Source organism: Plectropomus leopardus, chromosome 2, assembly GCF_008729295.1.
Source record: "Plectropomus leopardus isolate mb chromosome 2, YSFRI_Pleo_2.0, whole genome shotgun sequence".
NCBI classification, from domain to species: Eukaryota; Metazoa; Chordata; class Actinopteri; order Perciformes; family Serranidae; genus Plectropomus; species Plectropomus leopardus.
In genome coordinates, this window is record NC_056464.1 from 8,546,192 (window position 1) to 8,569,789 (window position 23,598).

At 39.9% G+C, this 23,598-nt stretch overlaps 1 protein-coding gene across 1 annotated transcript in view; it reads right to left on the reverse strand.

Moving 5' to 3' along the window:
- Window positions 1–631: 631 nt before the first annotated feature.
- klhdc8a (kelch domain containing 8A) overlaps window positions 632–23,598 on the reverse strand; it is a 38,695-nt gene continuing 15,728 nt past the window's right edge. The window contains exons 3-9 of the mRNA XM_042506593.1: window positions 18,437–18,875; window positions 17,216–17,426; window positions 14,145–14,309; window positions 13,575–13,793; window positions 3,280–3,381; window positions 2,845–2,993; window positions 632–931 (exon numbers count right to left, since the gene is read on the reverse strand). Coding sequence (XP_042362527.1) covers window positions 878–931; window positions 2,845–2,993; window positions 3,280–3,381; window positions 13,575–13,793; window positions 14,145–14,309; window positions 17,216–17,426; window positions 18,437–18,601 — 1,065 coding nt within the window. The 5' untranslated portion in view covers window positions 18,602–18,875 and the 3' untranslated portion in view covers window positions 632–877. The remainder of the gene's footprint in view (window positions 932–2,844; window positions 2,994–3,279; window positions 3,382–13,574; window positions 13,794–14,144; window positions 14,310–17,215; window positions 17,427–18,436; window positions 18,876–23,598) is intronic.

A 23,598-nucleotide genomic window follows, 5' to 3' on the forward strand; every position in this document is an offset into this window, starting at 1 on the left:
CATGTTGCACAAATGAAACACGGAAGAAAGAAAACTTGTATTGCTGCAGGAATTAAATGTATACAATCAAACTGGATCCATTTCTTTTCCTAAAAAAATGCAGTCTGGTACTTAAACTAACAACATATTGTCATTTAATACAGTTTCCTTTTTCATGTATGCAATGTGTCATAACATATCTATGATCACACCCACAAATGTGCACTGTTACAGAGTGTTAGTACAGCATTCTCAGTGTAATTACAATACATTACACCAGAAATTATTGATGGTATAATTAACTCTCACTCAGTGGTGACTGTTTTAGTGCAAATTTCATTACAGTACAGTTTAACCAAACACTACCCACCTTTTAGTGAGTTTTTTTTTGCTATATGATATTAAATAATATACAAATATTGCAATCATGTCATCAAACTACATGAATAGCTTATAAGTAAATCACACTATCTACGTAAATACACACATGAACAAAGACACAAAACCAAACATGAAATGCATATTTGCCATAAAATAGGTCTTCTGTCTACATTACGAGACATATAAGCTACAAAATAGTTTCTTCTCCATGTATGGAACATACAACGCAGAAGTATCACGTTCTTAAAGTATATAGAAACATAACTGGGTATAAAGAAAGAGCCAGCTCCTCCATTGTGCATGTGAGTGCATACATGTGGGGCTCAGTGTCAGCACGGCCCAGCAGGGGGCAGTGTTGTCTGTTATGTAACATCACTAAGTCAATTCACACTCCAACTCTCGGTATTTTTCAATGCTTCCTATATATCGCACTACAGTCTGATTTAGGAGGGTTGAACAGAGAAGAGGAAGTAGAATGGCCGATCTGTTGCATTCATCAGGTTTCAGTTACAGCAGGCTACAGATACTCTTCTTCTTTTACGTACAGGATCTCATGAGCTGAGCTGGGAACCTGAGAGAGTGAGAGAGAAAAGATTGGTGGCTGAAGGTTGGACATATTTCCATGCTGACATTTAATTTAATACTGACACCTTAAATAAATGAAAAATATTGCCTCTGATTGGCTTGGCTTTTCCAGATAATCTATCTTCTGGGAGGATGAAGTGACAGTTTTAGCGAATCTGACCAAAAGTTATTTTCATAAAAATTACCGACTAAATCTTTATTTCTTAGCCAAACTGTGAGGTATGAGGTATGACAAATCAATATTTTAATAAAAGTACGTACAGTAAGTACAGTTTTAAAATACTGTTCTAAATTGGCATGTCAGTTTTTTTTTTAACTGCTGATACCATCGAAACAATATGTAATGATTTGTAACCACAGCACAAGTTGTGCAATAGTTTGTAAATGGAAATTTTAATAAAGTTTTACTCTTATTTTACTATGCATTTTTTTTTTAGATATTTAAGGCACCTTACAGAAATAACCAACTCACTCAATCACTATTATCAGGCTGCAGATTCTCCGCAAGGTGAAGCTGTTCAGTCAATCTCCAGTCAGTTTTATTAATGCTGTTGCCACCTGCAGGTAAGGAAAGGAATAGCTGCTGCAAGTTTGACATTGCAGGTTAACTTTGTTTTCTGTGGCTACTATTTTCCTTCTGCATGTTTGTTTAACATTCTCCAGCCATATGTGCTTCAATAATTATTAAATGCCCTGAAAATAGGCATTTGTTCTTTCTATGAACAACTGGGCCCTTCATAAACATAAACAGTTGATTATTTCACAGGAGGAGTTTCTCTCTGTGTGTTTTTTGTCTGCACTCTACTCACTGGTTTGATTAGTGAGAGTTTGAACATCTGTAGTTTCTTGGCAACTCAGCAAACTCAATCTCCTGATGAGTTTAGAAATAATATGTGTAATTGATGTCAGTAACAGCAGCCAGTTGATGGTTCAAATGTTTAAAATACAGAACTTAGTCAGTCTAAACCACCATATTGCTTTCCCAAATATTTTACTTGTTGATGCAACAAATCTACTACTACTGTTCTCTGCTGCTGCTGCTGCTGCTGCTTCTCTAGCCGACAGGTGGTGCAGGATGAACTAAAACAGCAGGTCCTGAACTGCAGTTCTGATACTGCAGACACTGCGGCTCTGTCACTGGATAATAGTGTTAAGGTCTGGTTCCAAGTGCTTTGCATTAACGAAAGAGACACTGTGGCGTAAAGTATCACTCACTTCATGTAGACCTTAGGCAACTTTATTTGCATTGGCTGCACTAGTCTTTAAAGCTACAGCTGGTAACATTATGAAAATAACTTTTTGTCATAAGATTTTGTTACTGCATTGCCTTTTTCTCATCTCAAATTGTTTCAGAATCATATTTTTGTGTACTGTTTATCTGTAAAATAAAAAAGGTTTGCCCCAACTGGTGAGTTGGTCATTCCTCCTAATCACCCCCATCCAGGTTTCTCGATAGCTGCCCATGTGAGGGTTGAGGTCCCCCAGGAGAATTATAGACTGCAATAGTAGTTATTTAGAAATAAGGGTATTTAGAAATCAGAAAGGTATTTTTGTCATCGCCGTGATAAATACAAGTGCTTGTCTTTCTATAAAACTTACGTATATAGTGCACAGCATGCACCACCAGAGCTCAGTCTCCGTTCTCAACTAGTCAAACAGGCAGCTGAGCTGAGATGCTACGATGCACCCTCGTGTACTGCATACCCCAGTGAAATTTCAGGAGGGTATGACGATATGAAAAATTAGACACTGCAAAAGCCTACTACATAGGCAATATTATTTCCAGGACCCTACAGACTCTAAGTGGGCCGGATACTCTGAGCTGCTGATAGGTGCATAAGCAGCAGTTACTGTAAATCTATAATGTCACATTTTTAGTTAAATTTAACACTTGTGTACCTGGTTGACTCCTCCCACCACTAGGAGGCGGTCTCTGATGACGATGGAGGAGGTGGAGCAACGGGGGAAGGTCATCGGAGCCAACCTCTCCCACTTCTTCTTCTGAGGATGAAAGGCCTCCACTGTGTCCAGCGCGGACGGCTCATGACCTCAAAGGTATCAGACATATCAAAGGCAATGAATATTAGCCCATGTTCTACTTCTGTATACTGACTGAAGCTCATATGTTACAGAAAATCTAAAAACATAAACACACAGGATTTAATCAATCAATCTGATGATGAGTCTGACAAATGCCATAATCTCATTAGATTTTGTCTCTGTCACAGAGGTTGACTTTGATCACTTATAAGTAGACTACCTGAACACATGAAACTGTTATGACACTAATAATAAAACATGGATGTAGCAAAATCCACGATGTATCCCTCTTACCAAGTCCTCCTGCTACTATCATCCGGCCACGCAGGAAAGCAGCAGCAAAGTCTGCTCTCTTTGTTTTCATCGCCACCGTCTCCTCGGACTTTAACCAGGCGCCTGCAGGAGAAGACACGACAGCTGAAACGAGCAGATGTGTGTGTACAAGCTTATGAAGTAGCTGAGGGTGAGGTCAGCGGCACCGTAGTCCTCCTTTGGCTGGACAGGATGCTGCTGAGCTTGTTTTCAGAGTGCGACCTGCACAAACAGGTCGACCGCAAGCCAGCTGCAGCCAGGACATTCACGGTACACACACACACACACACACACACACACACACACACACACACACACAGACACACACAAAAGAAGGACACATTAAGGTTATAACAAACGCAGTCTACAAACAGACAGAGGGGAGCGGGAGGTTGGAGATGGGGTCAGAATATTACTAGGCAGAGAAAGTGGGGATACTGTTGGCACATTATTTTCATGAGTGAACTTTAATGAAAAATTTGAACCTTCCTATGTGGTGTGGAAAGGAGAAAGGAGGAGAGAAAGTCCAGGGTGGCTACTCGACCTTTGAAGTCTGACCAAGACTGTAAAACATCATCTAAAATAAGCTAGATATCTGAAAGCTACAGTTCATGTGAAAACCTTCAGGGACAATAGGTATACTGGTTTAAGTCACTGTGAGTGTAGTGGTGTGTATGTAGTGCAGTAAATTAAGAACAGGGTATTAAAAAATCTGGTAAAATCCTATGTGGGAAGGCTGGTGATAGAGGTTATGTTGTTGCCTTGTGTGGTGAGGACATACCTGGGAAGTGTGGTCTTTGTCCACTATAGGACACAGTGCCTCAAGACAGAGTCACACCGTGTCTGAACTGGACACGGCACAAGCGAGCGTCAGTGACTAAATCTGGTTAATTCCATTATTTCCTACTGGACTGTCCTAACTGACCTTGAGCGATGCAGCTGGATACAAGTAATCGTTTGAGGTAACACTTTTGTCACATGCCCTGTTTTTATTTTATTCCTGTTGCTCGCTTTGACTGCGCCAGTAACAACAAAAAATAGCTGCTACACCATGGATGTATTAAGAAAGTCTGGATATAGCCATGGAGGCAGGGCCCTGTTCATTCCTATGAGACCTGCTCATTGGCCCACCAAAAAAACCAAGCTCTTTTTCGGGTATAGAAAACCTGGATCTCTGGGTAACTTCCACCGGCAGAGCAAATGACTTGTGGTTTAGCGCTTGGCCAGCTTGAAAAGCAGTCTAAAAAATTCAGTCTTGCGTTGCTTTTAGACTTCCCAAATGTATTCAAACTGGATGGCTTAATTCTAGATAGTGAAGTCTATCTAGATCGTCGTTTAGCAGGGGGTAGGGGTTGACACTCACAAAAAATGATCCACTGATTTACAGACATCTCTTTCTCAGTGTAAGTCAATAGGTAAAAGTCTTTCTGGGCCCATGGGCATCACACAACCAAGAGGGTGTAACTTTTGACTAACTAGCTCAGGTGCCGGTAGGTGAGCTTGTAGTAGATGCACACTTTTTATGTGCAGTATTATGGTTAGCGGGTGTAGCTCGCTAGAAGAAAATAGTTTCCACATTAAACTGCTCCATCCAAGGTGTGTGGATTATCTTGAGTAATAGTATTTCTGGGAAGAGAAACTGCTGTTGAGTTTTATGTTTTGGTTCTTTGAGCACCACAAGCCGAATGCCATCTAGTTCCATTATAATGGAGAGAGGGCAGACATCTGTGAGGCCAATATCTGCAACACTCGGCAGCTCACACCAGAACAATCTAAATTGATAAGGTGCATGAAGGTGTTGTGGTGAGCAGGTGCTTTTTCTTATCCACCATTTGAAACAAGTACTGAAACACCCCAAAATTTTGACATTAAAAAAGGAAAAAACAAGCCAAATATGTGGAAGCCATTACAGAAGACCTAATGGGGTTGAAGTAGAGGTGACATTTCCTTCACATTCAAAAGCTGAAGTACTCCAGATGATAAAAAGCATACTTGAAAGTGGTGGAAATGAAAAACAAAGCCGTTCTCTTTCCCCAGAAGACTCTGCAGACATTTTCTTTTTTTACTTTTAGGTTTTGTTGCTGCCAAGTTGTGTTTATCTAAAGGAAACCCAGGGTGGAGAGAATCGTGACAGAGGATGAAAGATAACTTCATTAGGGAGCGAGGGAGGGAGAGAGAATTAGAAAGATAGAGACAGAGCAAAAGAGCAAAAGTACAAAAACGTCTAACTCTTTTATTGTTGTCTAACTCCTGTTTCTTTTTATCTGGATCTGTATCTTGTTCTTTTCTTTTCTCAAACTATTTTTTCCATTGCCTTTTCTTCTATCTACCGTGTCTTTTTCATTCTCTCATCGTCTCCTTATTCATTCTGTTTCTCTTTCTTTTTGCCTTTTTGCCTCTTTTTTTTTTTTAATCTATTCTCAATCTTTTTTAAACAAGAGGCAGAGACAAAAAGGTGGAGGGAAACAAACAGAGATAGAGGGAATGAAAGAGAGATAAATAGCCAGATGGTGAGCCTTGCTGCCTGGTGCAGCAGTGTGTAATGAAGAGCTGTGTTTTCCTCTCCAGCCTGGTAACACTGAAGACAACAGAATAGAGATCACAGCTGGCTGTCCACTCTGCTCGCTTTTCTCTCCAGAGGGAAGTCCTCCTGGCAGATATTTCACACTGGGATAAAACATCAATCTGGGATGTTCATTTTTTTGGTAAATGACTAAAGGGTGGTGTATTCAAATATGTTTATATCCTCAAAGTGAGTACGCAAGGTATCAAAAGTAAGTTTGTGTATTAGCACTAGTATAGAAATATTTGAAATGATACCCGCCTGATCAAAAACATTCACAGACTAATGGGTGACTGCACGGGCAGTTACGCCCATTATTTTGACTGTTAATAGGTAAGATATGTTGACCACAGCCCACTTAACATCATTTTCTGTTTTTTCACCAAAAGTGGGTAATCTGTAACTTAGCAAGCTTTTCTGTTAGTTAGTTTGTTTATGTAAAGATAGGCGACATTATAGCTCCCCAAAAGTGAGGCCAAATCGTCTCACTTTCCCCAAGTTGCTGGCTGCAGTACAGGTCATAGACTCCGCCCCCTCCATGCATGTCAATGGCACATGGGCCAAACTAAAAAAAAAACAAAAAAAAAAATCAAATCTTTTCCCAAATACTGTTTTATTGTTTTATTGTCATTGTATTAGGTAGTTCTTCAAACACTGATGTTTGTTTAAGTGTTTTCTTTCTGATAAGTTTGGTTTTAATTAGTTATTTGATACTATAAAAACAGGGTTTGAAGTCATGATTGACATAGCTATGTGTGCTAATCAGTGTACTTGCGTTCAGTAGCACTGCTCGTGATTGGTTGTGCAGATATATGGGCGAGAACTTGATACCATGGAGACCTCTGACTCTAAATGGCATCACCAGCGCATGATTGCAGCAGCCTTGCCTGGGATATCTTGGCTTCATTTTTGCACAGTGGGAGTATGTGGAGACGCGTCATCCATCTTTATGTACAGTCCAACATTTGGTCAGCTAGCCGTGTCACTTGGCGGATGGTAGGTTTGGCTATTTCTGTGTAAGAACTAAGGTGCAACCTTTTTTAATGATGTAAGATGTAAATCACCTATTGGAAAACACTAGCATGATATCTCAGCTAAGTTTAAACTTATGGACATCTCGTGCAATTTGCTTCTGGACTTACTACATGCAGGTATGTTTTTATAAGCCTTGCTAGTTAAGGGGCTTTAGGGATGTCAGCCTGTCAGTTCACCACTAGACTAAAATATCTTAACTACTGGAATGATTGCCATTAAATTTAGTACAGACGCTTCAGGTGCCTAGAGGATGAGTCCTACCAAGTTTGGTATTCCCAGCTAGTGCCCTGATCCCCTTTTCCTCGAGCACCACCAGAAGATTAACATTGGGATTTTAGGTTACTCTGTACAATTACTGGATAAATTATGAGAATGTATCCAATACTTATGACCACATACCTGCAAGACTGATGACACTGTCATCCCATCAAACTCAGCTGATCTTTGTGTGTAGTCTAATTAGCGAATGTTGTCATGGAAACACTTTATTAAGATTTTTGTGTTGGCAAACATTACACCTGCTAAGCATTATAGCTGGCTTTGTAAGCATGTATGCATGCTTATGTTAGCATTAAGCTCAGTGTGCCTAAGTACAGCCTCACAGAGCTACTAGCATAGTTGCAGACTCATAGTTGTGTTTTTATCTGCAAAAATTAAAAACAAAAATGCATTATAAATTCAAATGCAACCCCTTGGCAAGGCCACATTGCACACTGCATTGGATTCTGGCCAAAATGAGTCTACTGCAAATTGAGACATCAGAATGTCTTTCTAGTGTGATGGATTCATCTTTTAATGATTGTTATACACTGAACCAAGATGGGGGATCCACAAAAAGTCCTGCTCTTTGATTCTGAAAGCAACATTATACTTATCTTCTTCTTGGATTATACTTCATACTACAGTAAAAACTGGATACATGCTTTGATGTACATGCTACTTTTCCATTTATCAGTCAATGGAAAGTAAAATACAACATAAATCTACAAAGTGGGTGCAGAATGCAGGCTACAACACTAGTAATTCTTTTATAAACAGTGCTTACAGTGTCACTCGCTGGATTTTCCACTTTAAATTACAGTGTGTGTCAACACATCACACTACAGACTTATGGTTCAATCCTCTGAGACTGAGTTGCGACTGCAAGCTTTATTCCTATTTGCTTTGGAGGGATTACACAAGTCTTTGCGCCAAGATTTTCTTTGTAGGACTCGGGGAAAACACCAGCATGCATTATTCTACTCTGGAGGGAGACAGCAGAGGAGAATAAAGAGATGGAGAGACAGAGAGGGAGAATAAAGACGGAGAGAGAGAGAGAATGACAATAGAATGAGGGAGATGAGGCGATTCTCTGAAGACTGGGCTTTGTAGTCTGTGTGGTAGTAATTTCGTCCACAGCTCTCCTCTGTAATTGTCCATCGTGATTAACACTAGAAAAGGATGGTGATTGCTTCACGTCCTTTGATGGATTCTGTCTGTCTGTCACGTGTGAAATCTCAAACACTGCTGACCACACAGACCATCCTTTTGAACAGAATCTCGCCATTATGATTCAGTAATTACATATTGGCCCACAGTCACGGCCAAAACAAGAGCACATTTGCCCTATTCTCATTTCTGCTTGATTCCATCTGCTTTGAAGTCTTCTGGGTGGGTTTTACCATCTCAGGCAGGACAGAAATCAAATATAGACGACGTGGGAATACATTTAGTCACTAGTTGGCTCCAGGGGGATGGCATCATTTGTGGTTTTTGTTACTGTTGCCTGAGTTCTACATGCCTCAGAGAAGCTTCTGATCAAAGCGTGTTTTTATTGGATAAAGTTAAAGCAGGATTCATAATTTTAGTTATTGTTGACAGGAAAGCAGTTTTAAAGGGTTAGTCAAAAAAAGTATTCCCCTTTTCAACTAAGTGGTTCCAGGCACTAAGAAGCCACAGATATGCACACCTGTTTGTTTGTTTTTCTTGTGAAGCATGAAGACTGAATTTCATTGTGTAATCCACTGTTGTACAATGATGATAAATGAACCTTGAAATAAAGTCAGGAAAGAAATCAGAAAAAACAGAATGCCCTTTGTGCTTTCCTGTTTTAGTTTTCACAGCATTTAAAAAACCATGAAGATGAGCTTGAGATGCAGTTTTCATGCATGGATACTATGATTATAAATGTCGCAAGGTGTTTTGGGACCACACAGCTCTGAGGTCTCTCTAAATGAAACTGCCAATTGGCAAGCTCCCCAGAGTTTGCATTCACACTGCCAATCAGAACGCTCAAGTGACATAAGCCAGCTAATGGTTGCAATGCAGCGCCTCTTTTGCTTTAACGTGTCAAAATTGTGTTGTATTTCCACTACTGCGTATATGCTCAGTAAAGCCTGGACTTTAATGTTGAACTATTTGTCTGAGTTTTCTTCTATTATTTCATCACAAGCTGTTGTTTGTCAGGAGTTCACAAGGACCCAAAGTCAGGACAAAAAGGGCAGACAGGTGTGCAAACCAAAAGCAAGCTTTTATTCTGATTTTTTTTTTTTTTTGACGACATGCTATACTATGATGTTTTTTTAATGATTTTTGATATCATAGCATGAAAATGTCCACTAAACAAGCATGTAACTAAAACACAAAGCACAAGTGAAACACTAAACCGAAGCAACTAGGATCTCATGTAAGAACTCAGGGGTGAAAACAGCAGCAAACACTGTGGAGGCAACAGAGAGGGGCACAAATGAACTGACGATGAACAAAGAGAGACACACAGGGCTACATATACAGGGCAACAATCACAAGAACGAGACACAGCTGGGGGAGGTGGACACATGTAAAAGGCGGAAAACGCAGGGATTGGCTAACAATCGCAGGTGTGGCAGAGATCACAAAGGTGGAGCAAACAAGACTAAAACAGAACAGGTGAGGACTGAACAACTAGTGAGGGACAGGTGAAACCAATCAGGGAAACACACAAAGACAGGAAGTAAAAACAGACTTGACACATGAGGAGCAATACTACAAAATAAACCAGGAAACAGAACATGAGTAACAAGAAAACATATCAGAAAACCCCAAAACAATATAACACGAAACCCAGGATCATGACAGCTGTTAGTGTTATATGCTTTTTGTTCTTCACACGGCTTTACACGGTTTTTAAAAGTGGCGGTTGCCAGTATTGCATTAACTGAGTTCGACTAATCAACATAGGAGTGTTGACACAGTACTGGAATTTCTAGCCCTGATATAATACCTTGAAAAATATCGATATTTGAAACCATTTTTGATACCATGTGGAAAATTTGACTTTAGGGGCATACATTTTAAAACTTTATTAACAGGTAAATATAACAAGGACATAACATGACAATGACTTTCTTGGTTAGTAGCAGAGTACTGCTGAATGACTGTGGTACGCACGAATAATAACATTAAATAGTCTTCTTGCGTTAGTGCACAGGTTGAAAAGCCTCTGAGAGTGTCAGATATGCAAAACGCGTTTCAAAAGTGCAAGTAAAAACAACAAAAAGTATCATGCCACAAAAGCCTCTAAGCAACTGTAGCGACTAAAACGAGTGACGACACCACAGCACTGTGAGCGAGTGAGAGGAGGCGGGGATATGTGGGAACTGTGCAGCAACCAAATAATAAATAAAAAAGTGCAGCTCCACTAATGGCCACTTGAGGCTGCTATAAGAGACAATCAATCCCCACAGACCCGCATGTTAAAATGCCAAACTCTGCAGCAGAAATAAACAAATTTACAGCCTGATAGAAAAACGGATGCCCCCCCCCCCGTAAAATATATTATAATTATGGCCGCGCAACTCTTTCTGAGAAAAGAGAGAGTGACAAAGTAGTATCAATGGTGTCAACACTGAGAAAAATGCGTATTTAAACATTTTTAAATATTCTGAATTAATATTTTATTGATTTTTTTTACAAAACTACAATCTACATTTACGTCTTGACCAATCATCTTACACTTACGTCACTCATGGATCCGAGGAGGTAAAATAGTCCCTCTACACAGAACTGTGGGCATTCCTAGTCCTTGTGCTCTGGAGCCAACAGTAAGGGGGGTCGCTGTGTCCTTTATCTGAATCAAACAGCATATTCATTTTTGATTATCTCTTAAACTCTCTTTGTTTTGTTTTGATCACAATCACAATCTAACGCTCTGACTTTATCTTTCTTTTAGAACTGTCAATTTTTAATGTTAATAAAGGACTTCTGACCCTAGTTCCTTTGATTATAATGCATAAAAAGGGCCTGAGTTGCTGTAGTGGAATTGGGCAGTATCCTGCAAAGCTGTCATCAATTTGTCTGAGTTTTGAGACATCAATCTCTGAGATTACTACCTTCACCACAAAATAATAGAGGTGGATAAAGTTTTGTTTGTGGTGCTGGCATCACTGATTCCATTGTATTGTTGTTGAGGCAGACAATTCAGAGACGGATAAAGACGAGATCTGGGCAAATGAAACCACAAATATCTGCACGGCTGTCTATCACTTAAGGAGAAAATATGTTTTTAGTATTCTGCATGAACTGACCCTTTGAACAATTTTCTCAGGCCATTTGTCATTCTCTACGTTAATTTTCTTTCACAACTCCGTTCTTTGCGATTTTGGCCTTGTACTTGTTGCAGCTTACCCACAATGCTGAAACATCACCTAACAGGCGTGTGTGTCTTAATATTGGAGATATGGAATGGAACAGTAATAGAATATCACTGTGTGACAGCAGATTGCAAGACTGTGTGTGTGTGTGTGTGTGTGTGTGTGTGTGGAGAGATATTGCTGCAGATGGATAATAAAGCAATCTGTTTCTGGATCTTGTAATTTAAAGCGCTCCTCATCCCCAGCCCTCCCTCCGCAGCTCATCTCCAATCTCATCTCCACCAAAATTAGATTGGAGAAACGGGGTACGCCTGCCTTCCCCGTTTGTGTGTGTGCACGTGCGTGTGGATATGCATCGGTATATGCACGCCCGCGCTTGTGTTGGTGTCTGTTGGAAGGCGTTTTCTTTCGTTCTTTCTTCCTCTATCTCTCGTACACAAGGCAAACTTTCTCCCCATTATCATACATTAACATTATCACTCCCACGTTCTGCTTTATTTGGCTTCTATTCGACCAATCCCGATGTGCAGCCGTATATCCAGCTGTCTAAAATGACTTATCGATTCTTGCTCTCCCATTTCTTCTTCCGGTCCCTCCTCAATTTGTTCACCTGTTACTCTGGGGTGTCTTTGCAGGATAGAGGGATAAGTCATTTCACTGTGTTGTGGGACACGGGGTGTGCACAGAATTAAGAGAGAAAGCAGCCTGTTTGAGGAGAAAACCATCTCTCTTCATGCTGTGGATGATTTAAATGGATGCTGTGTGTGACAGCAAGTCGAAATGAAGATGGATGCGGTAAGTGAAGGAGATAATGAGACATTTGCTGATATCTAAAAAAAAAAATAAAAAAATGAATGTCTGTATTAACCAGCTCTAACAGTGACTTTCTTTAAAAAAAAATTACAGGTCTGGTTTTCATCTATAATGTTAAAGAAACAGTTTTAGAAATGTCTATGTTCTTTTCTTATGAGCCAGCGATGAGAAGATTGATTTATATTTTATGCCTCTGTGTTGAGTATGAAATCAGGAGGTATTTAGCCTAGCTTAGCATACAGACTAGAAGCAGGGAGAAACAATTTACCTCACTAGCTCGCTGCGAATCTGACGAGTACTTCACTAGTTTTGCAATACACTATAATAGTATTGTTAGAATGAACAGTAAAAGCTAGTAGCGGCTAACTAAAGTAACTGCTTTTCAGTAAAGTAAAAAAGAAAAAGTGCCTGGGGACACTTAACAGGCAATACAGGAGAAAAAAGTTGACTGTTTTGTCCTCCTTTGTCACTACTTTGTTGCTTTTTCTTAAAGGTTACATTGTGAATTTATCCTTCCATCACAGACTATAGTCCTGGCTTTCTGCGTCTTAAAGTTATATTGCCTGAAACTAATAAAGATTGCGGCACAAGGCTGAACAGAACGGACGTCACCACATGTCTTTTGTCAAGTGTGTTTGTCTTAGCAACAGACACTATGGGGGTGGGACTTGAAGTCAGTCGAATGTTCATTAAGGAGTAGCTATAGCCTCTCCAAATGTCACAAACTGTCATTTTCACATTTCTACTCATGTATGAGCTTTACAATCAAGCCTAAAAAAAGCAAATATGAACACTTCCCAAATTTGGAACAATTTCTTTTAAACCACCCAGACTACACAAGCTAGACCTTTTCAACCATTCAATAAAACTGATCATTTATCTCTCAATACTTTTTCCTCATTCCAACTCTTCACTGAAGTCACATCCTGCTCATATTAAGTGAAATAATTCAAGATGGCATATGTTGCATCTGCATTTCCAGCTGGACTGTTTTACAAGCATTTCTTTGCGATTAATTGTGACATACTTGTTATAACTCAGAAACCTAGAGAGGATTTTCATCCAGCATGTGTTGTGTGTGCATGTGTATGTGTTCTCATTTATGAATTTTGGCTCTGGAGGACAGAAGTGGCAGGGTTCAACCTTTCGTCAGACTCCATCTGCAACACTATTCAATTTTACATCAAAATACAGAACTTTTCTCAAATAAAGAAAAGAATAAATGGAAACCTGTAAAAGAAAAGGTGTTTTCGTACCTTGGCTTGTGTCAAATATGTTGACATTCTTGGTAAACTTGGAGCTCTGGTGTCCGCCTCCCTGCCGTAGTCCTCCAAGGAGACACAACCTCCCGGTTGTGTCCCATATCACACCCCCGTACGAACGTTTACAAGGCATGGGGGGTAGCGTCGTCCAAGAACGCGTCTCTGTGTCATACACCTCAAAGGCCTTCACCGGCCGCTTACACTGCCGACCGCCTAAAGCATCATATGAAAATGACATTAATAATCATAATTGTAAAGATGCTTGTGCATATTAACAATTTTGAGAAAAAATGTACGTTGTTAACCCTTTAAAACCTGTATTGACAATATTTTATAATGATATATTTAAAATTATGTGCATAACATTTTTTTTTTTTTTAATTTTCATTACTTTTTGGGGGTCATTTTCTTCCTTGTCGTTTACTGTATTTTCAGGTAATTTTCTAATTTCTTGCTAATTTGTTGGGCCATGTACAGTTGCTTCTTCTCGTGTTTTTTTAAAGAAATCAAACCAATTTGCTCAGGTTTCAAAGGGTTAAAATACTGTAGTACAAACACACCCACCTGCCACGTAGAGCTTGTTGGCCAGCAGATGTGTGTTGGCATCATAGCGTGGAGTCGGCATGGGAGGAAGTAGCGCCCACACGTCTTTTCGAAGGTCATACTGCTGCAGGATGCTACGCGGGAGCAGGTCAGCACCCATTCCCCCCACAGCCAGGGCCCGGCCATCTACACACACACACACACACACACACACACACACACACACACACACGCATGCACACACGCACGCACGCACACACCCACGCAGAGTTAGAGTTTTCATCTGAGTGCTTTCATGTATTAATAATGTATCAAATGCAGGGATTCTATGGAAGTATAGTGTGTGAAATATTGGGTACATAACAACCTTAACAAAAATGCTGCTAAAATGAGTCAAACAATAACAACCTGCTCTACAATGATAAGCTTGTGAAAGACCAATCCCAGCAGATGGAAACACCTCATTGGCACTTTATTTTATGAAGTGCTAAAAATCTGCAAAGCCAGAGAGCTGGCTGAGAAGTTTGTGACGAGGCAGGAGACTGTGGCAGACATGGGAAGGACAGGGAGTACAGCAGCAGAATAATAAAATGCAAGAGTCCACGTCTGGCACTTTGGCATGACACCTCTAGCATAAGAATGGAAGTGGGTGAGAGTGTTGACACGGGGGAAAATACAGAGCAGCATTAACCATCAGAAAAGAAAAGAAGCTGCAGGGAAACAGCATGCATTTTTAAAAAAAAAAAAAACTTCATTGATTTTTCCAAGTTTTCTTCATAAATTATACTTATTTACTTCAAATTCTTACTTCAATGTATCTACATTACATAAGGAAGGAAAAAACTTTCCTTACATACTTTATATTCATTTTGGGGATTAGAAAAGCTCATTATCTGAAGTCCATTATCTAAGATCTGGAAAATAACGATTCTAAAAATGTCAATAAGTACTGCGTTATTTAGTCAAATCTGCGAATGACTATCCATTCAGATATACCATATTTGTTTTAATTTGGCTCTATCGATCATTCTGTCAGACTATTTGTCTCATTTTCAGCTGCTGTGGATAAGTTTGGGGATAAATCTGCGATCAAAGACCTGAGGATTGAAGACTGTGCGGGGAGATGGAAAGAGCCGCCCGTACACAACCAATAAGTCTCTGTATTTACAGCATCTATCTGTGTTCCAGCAGACACTGACAGATGCACCGCTGGACTGAACACAAACCCATCCAAGGCTGGAGAGACACTCTGTGAAAAGACTGTTTATTTATATAGACCACTGCACCAATCCCGAAATGTGAGAATAAATGTGAGTGTCAGAGCCCAAAAATTGCTCTTTGACATCAGATAGGAAAACTTACCTGAGACTTTTTGGTTACAGTTCAGGTGTATTAAACTGTTGTTTCGAGTGCTGTTCATAAAGTGTGTTTAAAAATAACGTGAAGTTCTCTGTGGAGTACAGTTACTCTGATCATCATATCTACACTTAACACAGGCAATGGCACATAAAGTGACTAGTTACATAAATAAAAGTTATTATTAATTCAAAAGGGGTACTTGAGTGATTTAGTGTTGCACTTCAATAAAGCTGGGTGACTCACAAGCGACAGGTTTAGGAAAGAGTGGTAAAATCCAAAGCAGCAGAGTTAAATATAACCTTGACAGGCTAATTTTTCAAACGTTGGAAAGCTCCCTCACAAGCTACAGGACACATTCACAGACTGAGTAATACTCCTCATGATGAAGTACTGTACACTGGACTTCATGTGTAAAATTGGTGGAGTGCCCCTTTAAATTAAAACATTATTCTGTGTCATTATCTCCACGAGACATAAGGGGGCGAGAGAGGATCATGTGTTTGGTCGTGTGTGTAAGTGTCTTTCCCTGTCTGTCTGCAGCTAATCTTACAAACTACTTGACCAATCAGCCTAATATTTTGTTGCACATTTATGACTGTATGTTCAAGGGCCTCTTGTGGTTGCTGTGATTCACAATTGTTGAAATATCTGTTTTATTGACTATTTTATTCTGTCAGTGACTGTGGACTCCTCACTTTGCCAAAGTTTTCCAAAAAATCTTTATCTAGGCAGTTTCAGGCCACATTTGGTCTTTATCATAGCTCAAAAACTGAAACAGATTAATTCCATACTTGATATGATCAACTTAAGTTAGGGACATTACCAGATGAATAAATGGAGCCTAAAAGAAATGTGTCAAAAGCCAAGCAGTAAAACCTAAAAATAAAAGCCCAGTCCCTTTTACTAGCCCGGTGTGGATACACATTTTTACAGATAAATGCCTGCTTCAATCAGAAGCCTGCTCAGGTTACCATTGAGTTCATGTTTATAGAATTTCCTTGGATGTATAATATGTGGTTATGGTTAGGAAAAGTTCTGGCATGAAATATCGACTTTTGGTGGCACATTTAAAGCTGAAAATGCTGCCGATGTCTTGCTAAATACACGCTGTATTGATGACAATCGCCATTAGAAATAACATCAATGCCTTGATAAATAAAACACTCAGTTTTAGCGGCACAAACCCTGCTCGAAATGCTGCTGATGTCTTGCAAAAAAACTTGTGTAGGACATTGGTTCTAAGTGCACATACATAGTCATACACACACATTTATAAGCGCAGTCCCCTCCAGCAAACAGTGGTTCCTGCGCGCATGTGAAACTGGGAATGGTTAAATAATATTTTTAATGAAATGGTATTGGACCTATTTCCTTATTTTAAATGCTCCTCTGAGTTCTGTCTGGAGCTGGAGATAAATAATAGTTTCGGGTGTTTTTTAAACTGAAACAGATTGCTTTCCAGTAATTTTACAGTTCACAATTTATAGTTCCTGATTTTGAGGGAAGTTCTTTTAAACCGTTGAGAAATTAAATCCAAACAGCTTATTGTTTTTAACTAACCACGCCTTTTTGGTCTCATTATTGGCGGCTTTTCACCCACCAGTGTACCAGTGAAACTAGAGGCTTATACATTAAAGTATTAGTGTTTAAGTAGGACACAGCTTATAAATTCTGGGTCAGCTGTAGGAACACTTTCTTTCAAAGTGTTACTACTTATGTGACGGAGTCCTTACCTTTCACAGTGATGGATACACCCATCAAAGCCTCCCGCAGAGCGCTCCTCTTTCTCCACCTCCCTTCCTCTGTGTTATACATTTCCACCACCTTCAGGGGAGTCTGGTCCTCTCCCACTCCTCCCACCACCAGGATTTGTTTGCCCAGCACTGCCACAGCTGCCCCCGCACGAGGGGTGGGCATGGCAGGCAAGCTCATCCACCGATCCCCCTGCAGACATGCAGAACAGCTTCATTCAGGCAAAGCAGTTCAGAGAAACCCAAAAACGATGACCGTCAGGTCATCTGTCAGAATATCTGGTTATGTTTCATAATTACATCTTCATTGTTACATCTATACTGTAAATCTGACAAGTTGCTCTTACTTAAAATAATCTTGGAAACTGATTGCCTTGAAAAAGTAAAGTAAATATAATTACAAATCTTAATCTATGTTTACTTTAGCTTTATCTACTTAATTTTATGAAGTTATTGCAACTTAAAAATGACAAGTGGACTTAACTTTTTAATAGTTAAAAAGTTAATATAGTTAATATTAGCAAGTAGGTCAAATCCCCCTCTTCACATGTAACACACTTAATAAATGGAATACAGGAGAGAACAGATGCTAAAAAAGAAAACAACTTGTACAAGTTTTAAAGCATCAGTATGTCAGGCAACATATTGACATTAGTTGGAGCACAGCCACAAAAGTTGTCTTTGTGTGAGAGGCTGAAGATGTTAACTTGGTTTTCTTTTTCTAATCTGGTGCACCTCCTCAGTGCTGCGATTTGCTTTATTTATAGAGCTATTTTATTTCCAATTTAAATGTATTTATTGGAGACGGGAGGTTTAATTTTTTTATGTTAAATTGGAAATTTAAATGTAGCTACCATATAGACAGTACTTTATTATTCATTTGCCAAGAAAATTACATTAATTATATAGAGTTTCCAGCTCTTTTTCCCCTTCTCAGTGTATTCAGAGCTTTGGGGAAATATAACATTTATTTTGTTACACTTGAGCGTATGTTTGAATGTGTTAGTTCAGACTTGTTTGTTTGTTATAACTATGAAAAAATAGAAAGTGTTGCTTTTTTGCAAAATTTCACAATAATTTGTTACTAAATTATTGTTGCTCTGACATCACTAGTTACAGGAAGCTACTATGTCAGTCATGTACTTTCTATTCTGAGACAGGAAACAATGAAACATCAGAGACAGTGTCCATGTTGTCTTGTACCTCTGGAGAGTAGAGCTCCAGGGCCGGGCAGGGCCTCCCCGCAGCGTCGCAGCCCCCCAGCATGTACATCTGCCCCCCCACCTCAGACAGAGTGTGGTAAACACGGCCGCTGGGCAGCCGTGCCAGGCTCTGCCAGTGAAACTCGTGGGCTGAAGGTACCGCCATGGCCTCAGCCACCCAGGGGAGACTCACCACGGCAGGCCGGGATGAGGGAGGAGGAGGGCCAGAGTCAGGGGAGTTTTGGCGGTGGATTGATCAGGGAGAGCAGAGAAGATGGAGGTGTGGGAGAGCTGGGAGACTGGAGTCAAGGCTCCCTGGGTGAGGGGGAGGTTCTTTGTTGGAGAGGTGAAGCAGAGGTGAGCAGTAGGAGTGTCAGATCAGTTAAAGGCCAGGCTGAACTCTCCACTCGTGGAAATGGTCCGCCGCCTCCTGCAGGGCCCTGGAGAAGATTTAGCAGTTCAGATCAGGGCATGAAAAATGAACACATTTTTAAGAGCGTCGGCAAGTGTATGCATTTTCTGATTTGAGATACAAGGGCGGACGTTTACTGTAGCTTACAAGATGTTTACACTTGGCAGCATCTGCAGTAAAGCAAAGTTCAGGATATTTTTAAGTATGAGAAACTGTGGTGCATAGCACCCAAGTGCATTCAATACAATCTAATAACAATAAGAGAAGCTAGCTCGCTAGCCTATCCCACGGTCCTTAAGCCTCACTCCCACAAGAGACTACTTCGCTGACTGGATAGTTCTGAAGACAGATATTCAGCTTAGCCGTAGCTACCAAAATTTAGCCAGCACAAACCTCAACAACGGGGGTCTGGCTGGTGGCAGCATGAGTCTAACCTATGTAGGGATAGCAACAGATGAAATGAAGGAGAGTTCAATGCTGGTGTTGATGCTGGCTAAATTCCAGTTGCTACAGGGTGTTAATCGAAGGTCCGTGCCCCCATAATTGAGAGACATTTAGCAGCAGAAATTATTATTATATTGTGCATTTAACTACATTTAGAGTTGATATCATAGTAACATCATAGTAAAGCAAAACACTAAAGCATTACACCCACTACCTACACTACCATGTCATGCACTTAAAGTATTGGTTTCATTCATTCTGTTGCCTAAAGTTTCCAAAGTAGCTGAAATAATCTTTCGCTTACATTTCCAACATCCTTTATCAAAGGTTCTGTTTGTAAGATTTAGTGGGATTTAGTGGCGTCTAGTGGTGAGGATTTCAGATTTCAATCAGTTAAAACATACATTAGAATTCCCTCAGTGATCATTTTTTAGGAAACTGTCCAGAACATCTCTTCCTCTCCAAAACCACTGGACCAGGTAGTTAAAATAGGTTAAAAAAAATCCCTGAAAACACTATATAAAGCAGTTTTACATAAAAAAAAAAAAAAAAAAAAGAAAGTAAAAATAAAAAGAAAAAAGTTTTCCGATGCTGTTTGTCGCAAAACTATGGTGGACGATGTGAAAATGCAAAAACATGGATGGCACTATCGAGAGCCAGTGTTCGATTTGTCCATTCTGGGCTACTGTAGAACCATGGTGGTCCAACATGGCAGACTCCATGGACGAGGACCCGTTCCTGAATATAATAGGTCATTTTAAGGTAACAAAAACAACAACTCTTATTTTCCGGTGGTTATAACCGAGGTAAATGATACTTACTGCATTATGTTCCATTTTCACTTGTTACGTCACCGAAAGTTTGTTGTTTTTTTTGGTCAAAAATTTTTAAGTGTCATTTAATCCAGCCTCGGCGCTACTAAAAAGTCTTATGTTCTTCTATTTAAAGAATAAGTGCTCAGTGAACATTTTGGATAATCTTGTCATACAGTTTAATGTATGAGGACTTTAGCGGTATGGTGATCACTGATTACAAGTTACGCTTCACCCACCTTTCCCTTTAACTCTACATCACTTTGCCTGTGTGTAACTAAATCAAAACATCCTCTTCTTCCATGCTCTGCTCACATGAGTAGCAGCTGTAGACTAGTGGAACCGAACTGACACGCTGTCTCTCATATTTAAGTTTCCTTCCTCGTCGCTGTGATGTCGGGAGCCGCTGTTGTTTTTTTCCTGTGTCATCCCTCAGGATCTTTCTTTTTCCTGCGTGTAACCCACTTCTCCTGCCTACGTACGGTTTCCAGCGAGGAACAGGAGGAGGAGGATGTCACTGATGTGGGAAGAAGCATCCAGAATAAACCCACGAAGCACTGCAAACCAAATTCTGACTACATCACAGGCTCCATCACCTTAAATGCACCCTGTATCACAACCTCATGTGTCATACAGAGGGGGGATAACACTACTCATTACCGCCAAAGTCAGGTGTGTTTGGAAGAGGTCACAGGAGGAGATTTAAGTGAAAATGAGGCTGCCGTTAAATCACCAAGCTGTGATTTAACACAGTCTCTCAGCAGTTTATCCTTTAAAGCTTGAAATCTCTTTTTAACACATGCACCCACCTCCTCCCGTCCCCTTTTTTTCTCCCCCTTTTGTCCGTCTCCCTCAGTTTTACGGCCACGCTTTATCTACCTGTCACACCTTTGATCATCTCACAGACAGAGGAATAAAGGACAGAGGGTGAATATAAAGAGAGGACCGTCCTTCAAAATAAAATCTCCCCCATTTTAGTGTGCGGGTAGGTTGCCATAGCAACAGTTGGGCTTTTCCCAAGAGGCACAGCTTTTGTTTTTTTTTATTCCTTGTGCACATGATTGCTTATCGCTTGGTTTGCTGTTAATAACGGCTGATGAAAAAGGATGAAAAACAAATAAAAGCGGTTGCCTTCTTATAGGCTGACCGTGGCGGGCGCATGCTTGCTAACGAGGCAGGGTAGATCACTCCCGCCCCAGCTCACAGAGTGCATTAATTGCAATCTGTAACCGATTTGGTTCGCCACATCTTTTTTTTTTTTTAATTAACTGCTCGAACAGCTTGAGATCAACAGTAAGCCCACCAGCATCATCTGAAGTCATTTACAATCAGCATGCCTCCAACTTGAAACTTTTAATTAGGTTGCATAGTTGCTCTCCCTCAACTCCCCCCGTGCAGGGACCGTCTCTAAATGTAAAGCCACACAACGCTTCATTCATTAACTGAAGCATAATGAAGTGCATGTTCATTTCGTGTCATGTCTTATCATCCATTAGTGGCTTATCAACCTTCCTTCCAAGTCTGAAAGACAATAAGCATCATTTATGGTAAACAGGTTGTGGTGTAGGAGGAACATGTGAACTCAGTCTGGTGGTTGTTCTGCTCATGGACTTCAGACACATCAATATGCAAATAGTGAGATTGCAAAAGCTAACCTGAAGCCAAGGCACAAATCCAGCCACTAATAACATTTGATACAACAAATTGGAATATTTGATATGACAAAACTGGATCCAACCATACTGCATGAGAGTTAATCCCTTATTAATCAGACCTAGAAGGAAGAAATCCAGCATTACTTTTCCCCAGGAAAGACTCACATCAGATATTCATTATTCTTGTTGTTTTCACATGGATCATGAGTGATATTTTCCAAATAAATATTCTTTACTTAGAATGTAATTGAATAAATTAAATTGATGAAATTAGAAGGTGAACCTGCTGATAAGGTTCCATTTCATATCCTTCAAAATGGCCTGACTGGATGGATTTCAGTCATGTGCTTACATGGATCCTTATATTCAGCTAATAATGAATAAATAATAGCCCAATTAGAATAAAAATACCTCATGTAAACACCTCGACCAGAGGAAATTTGGCCCAAACGGAGGGAGTTTTCAATCGGATTGAGAGGTGTTCAGGAAAACATTAACACCTTATAACCATATTAATGTTTAATCTGATCATTTCTCCCTTTTTAGAATTATATTATTTCTGCACATTTGCCCCATGTGGGCATAACATTCTGTGACATAGGGGACGCCAGTAACAACATGCCAAAACAGCTGTTTCTTAGCACCTCCCTCTTCTGACTTTGACAAAGGATTGTTTATAAATTCAAAAATATTTACAATTTTCTATTGTTTCAGGTAGCAGTAGCCTGCATACTAGCCACACTAGTCAGTTGTAATGTTTTCCAACAGTCTACATGTGAGGTGTTGAGGGGACATCTGTAATTTGTAGTATGTTACTTACTATTGAATTAAAATGTAAATTGTGTATTAAAATGTAAAATTCAAATGACGTAACCACTTTATCTTCTTAAGTATTGAATGAATTAATATTCTCAGTAAGTTTGGTAAAAACTCCTAGAACTGTTGCACAAATAGATTTTTAATTTTTGAAGCTGGAACATTTAATCGGACACTTTTGGAATATATATTCTGTTTATTTATAGCACCACACTGTTGGAGCACAGAGCGTACTCTGGGCAGAGATGGAGCAGCAGAACGTCAGGCACATTGAAAGTAAAACTATCATAAAATCATTTATTCTGCCAGGTCTAAAAGTTTGCATTCACTAAAAGCAACTGCTCCTCTCATCCATCCATCTGATCTGATCAGCTCTGACGGATCAATTATCCATCCCGCTCCAAATTGCTGCTGAGAAAAAAACAAACTCATGGAGAGCTCTGCCTGCACTGTGTTCATGAACCTGCAAAAACCTCAATATTAAGACAGGGGACACAGAATTAGACACATGAATTTAAAATGTGTGGCATGAAATGTATACCACACATACAGTCTTAACGTCCTTGTAAACTGCTCGGTTGGAATCTCTATTTAGAATGATTTCAATCAGACTAAAAAAATATTGTCCATGTAACAGCAACTATTGTTTAGCTGTGGGAGCCAATCAGAGCCAGGTCTAGTTTCCTGATGCATCACTGTGGTTGGAAAACACTGCAAATAAAAGGCTTTGGGGAATTTTGGAAAGGTCTGGGAGGGCACTACTGCCAACAAAATTCCCCCCCAAAACTGCTGTTTGCACTTTTGTTTGCGATAAGAGGTGGTCTGTGTATCTGATGCCAAAACAACTGCCAACATTGCACTGCTCCTGTGCCTGACCTGCATTAACATGTTTGCTTCAGCTTGTTTTCACAGGATAATCTGCAAGTGAAAAATCCTGCAAATGGGCAAAAACTGTATTTATGGACATCATGGTTAGAGAACACCCTGAGGTTTAAAAAATATGCACGCAGAGGACCTGACTTCT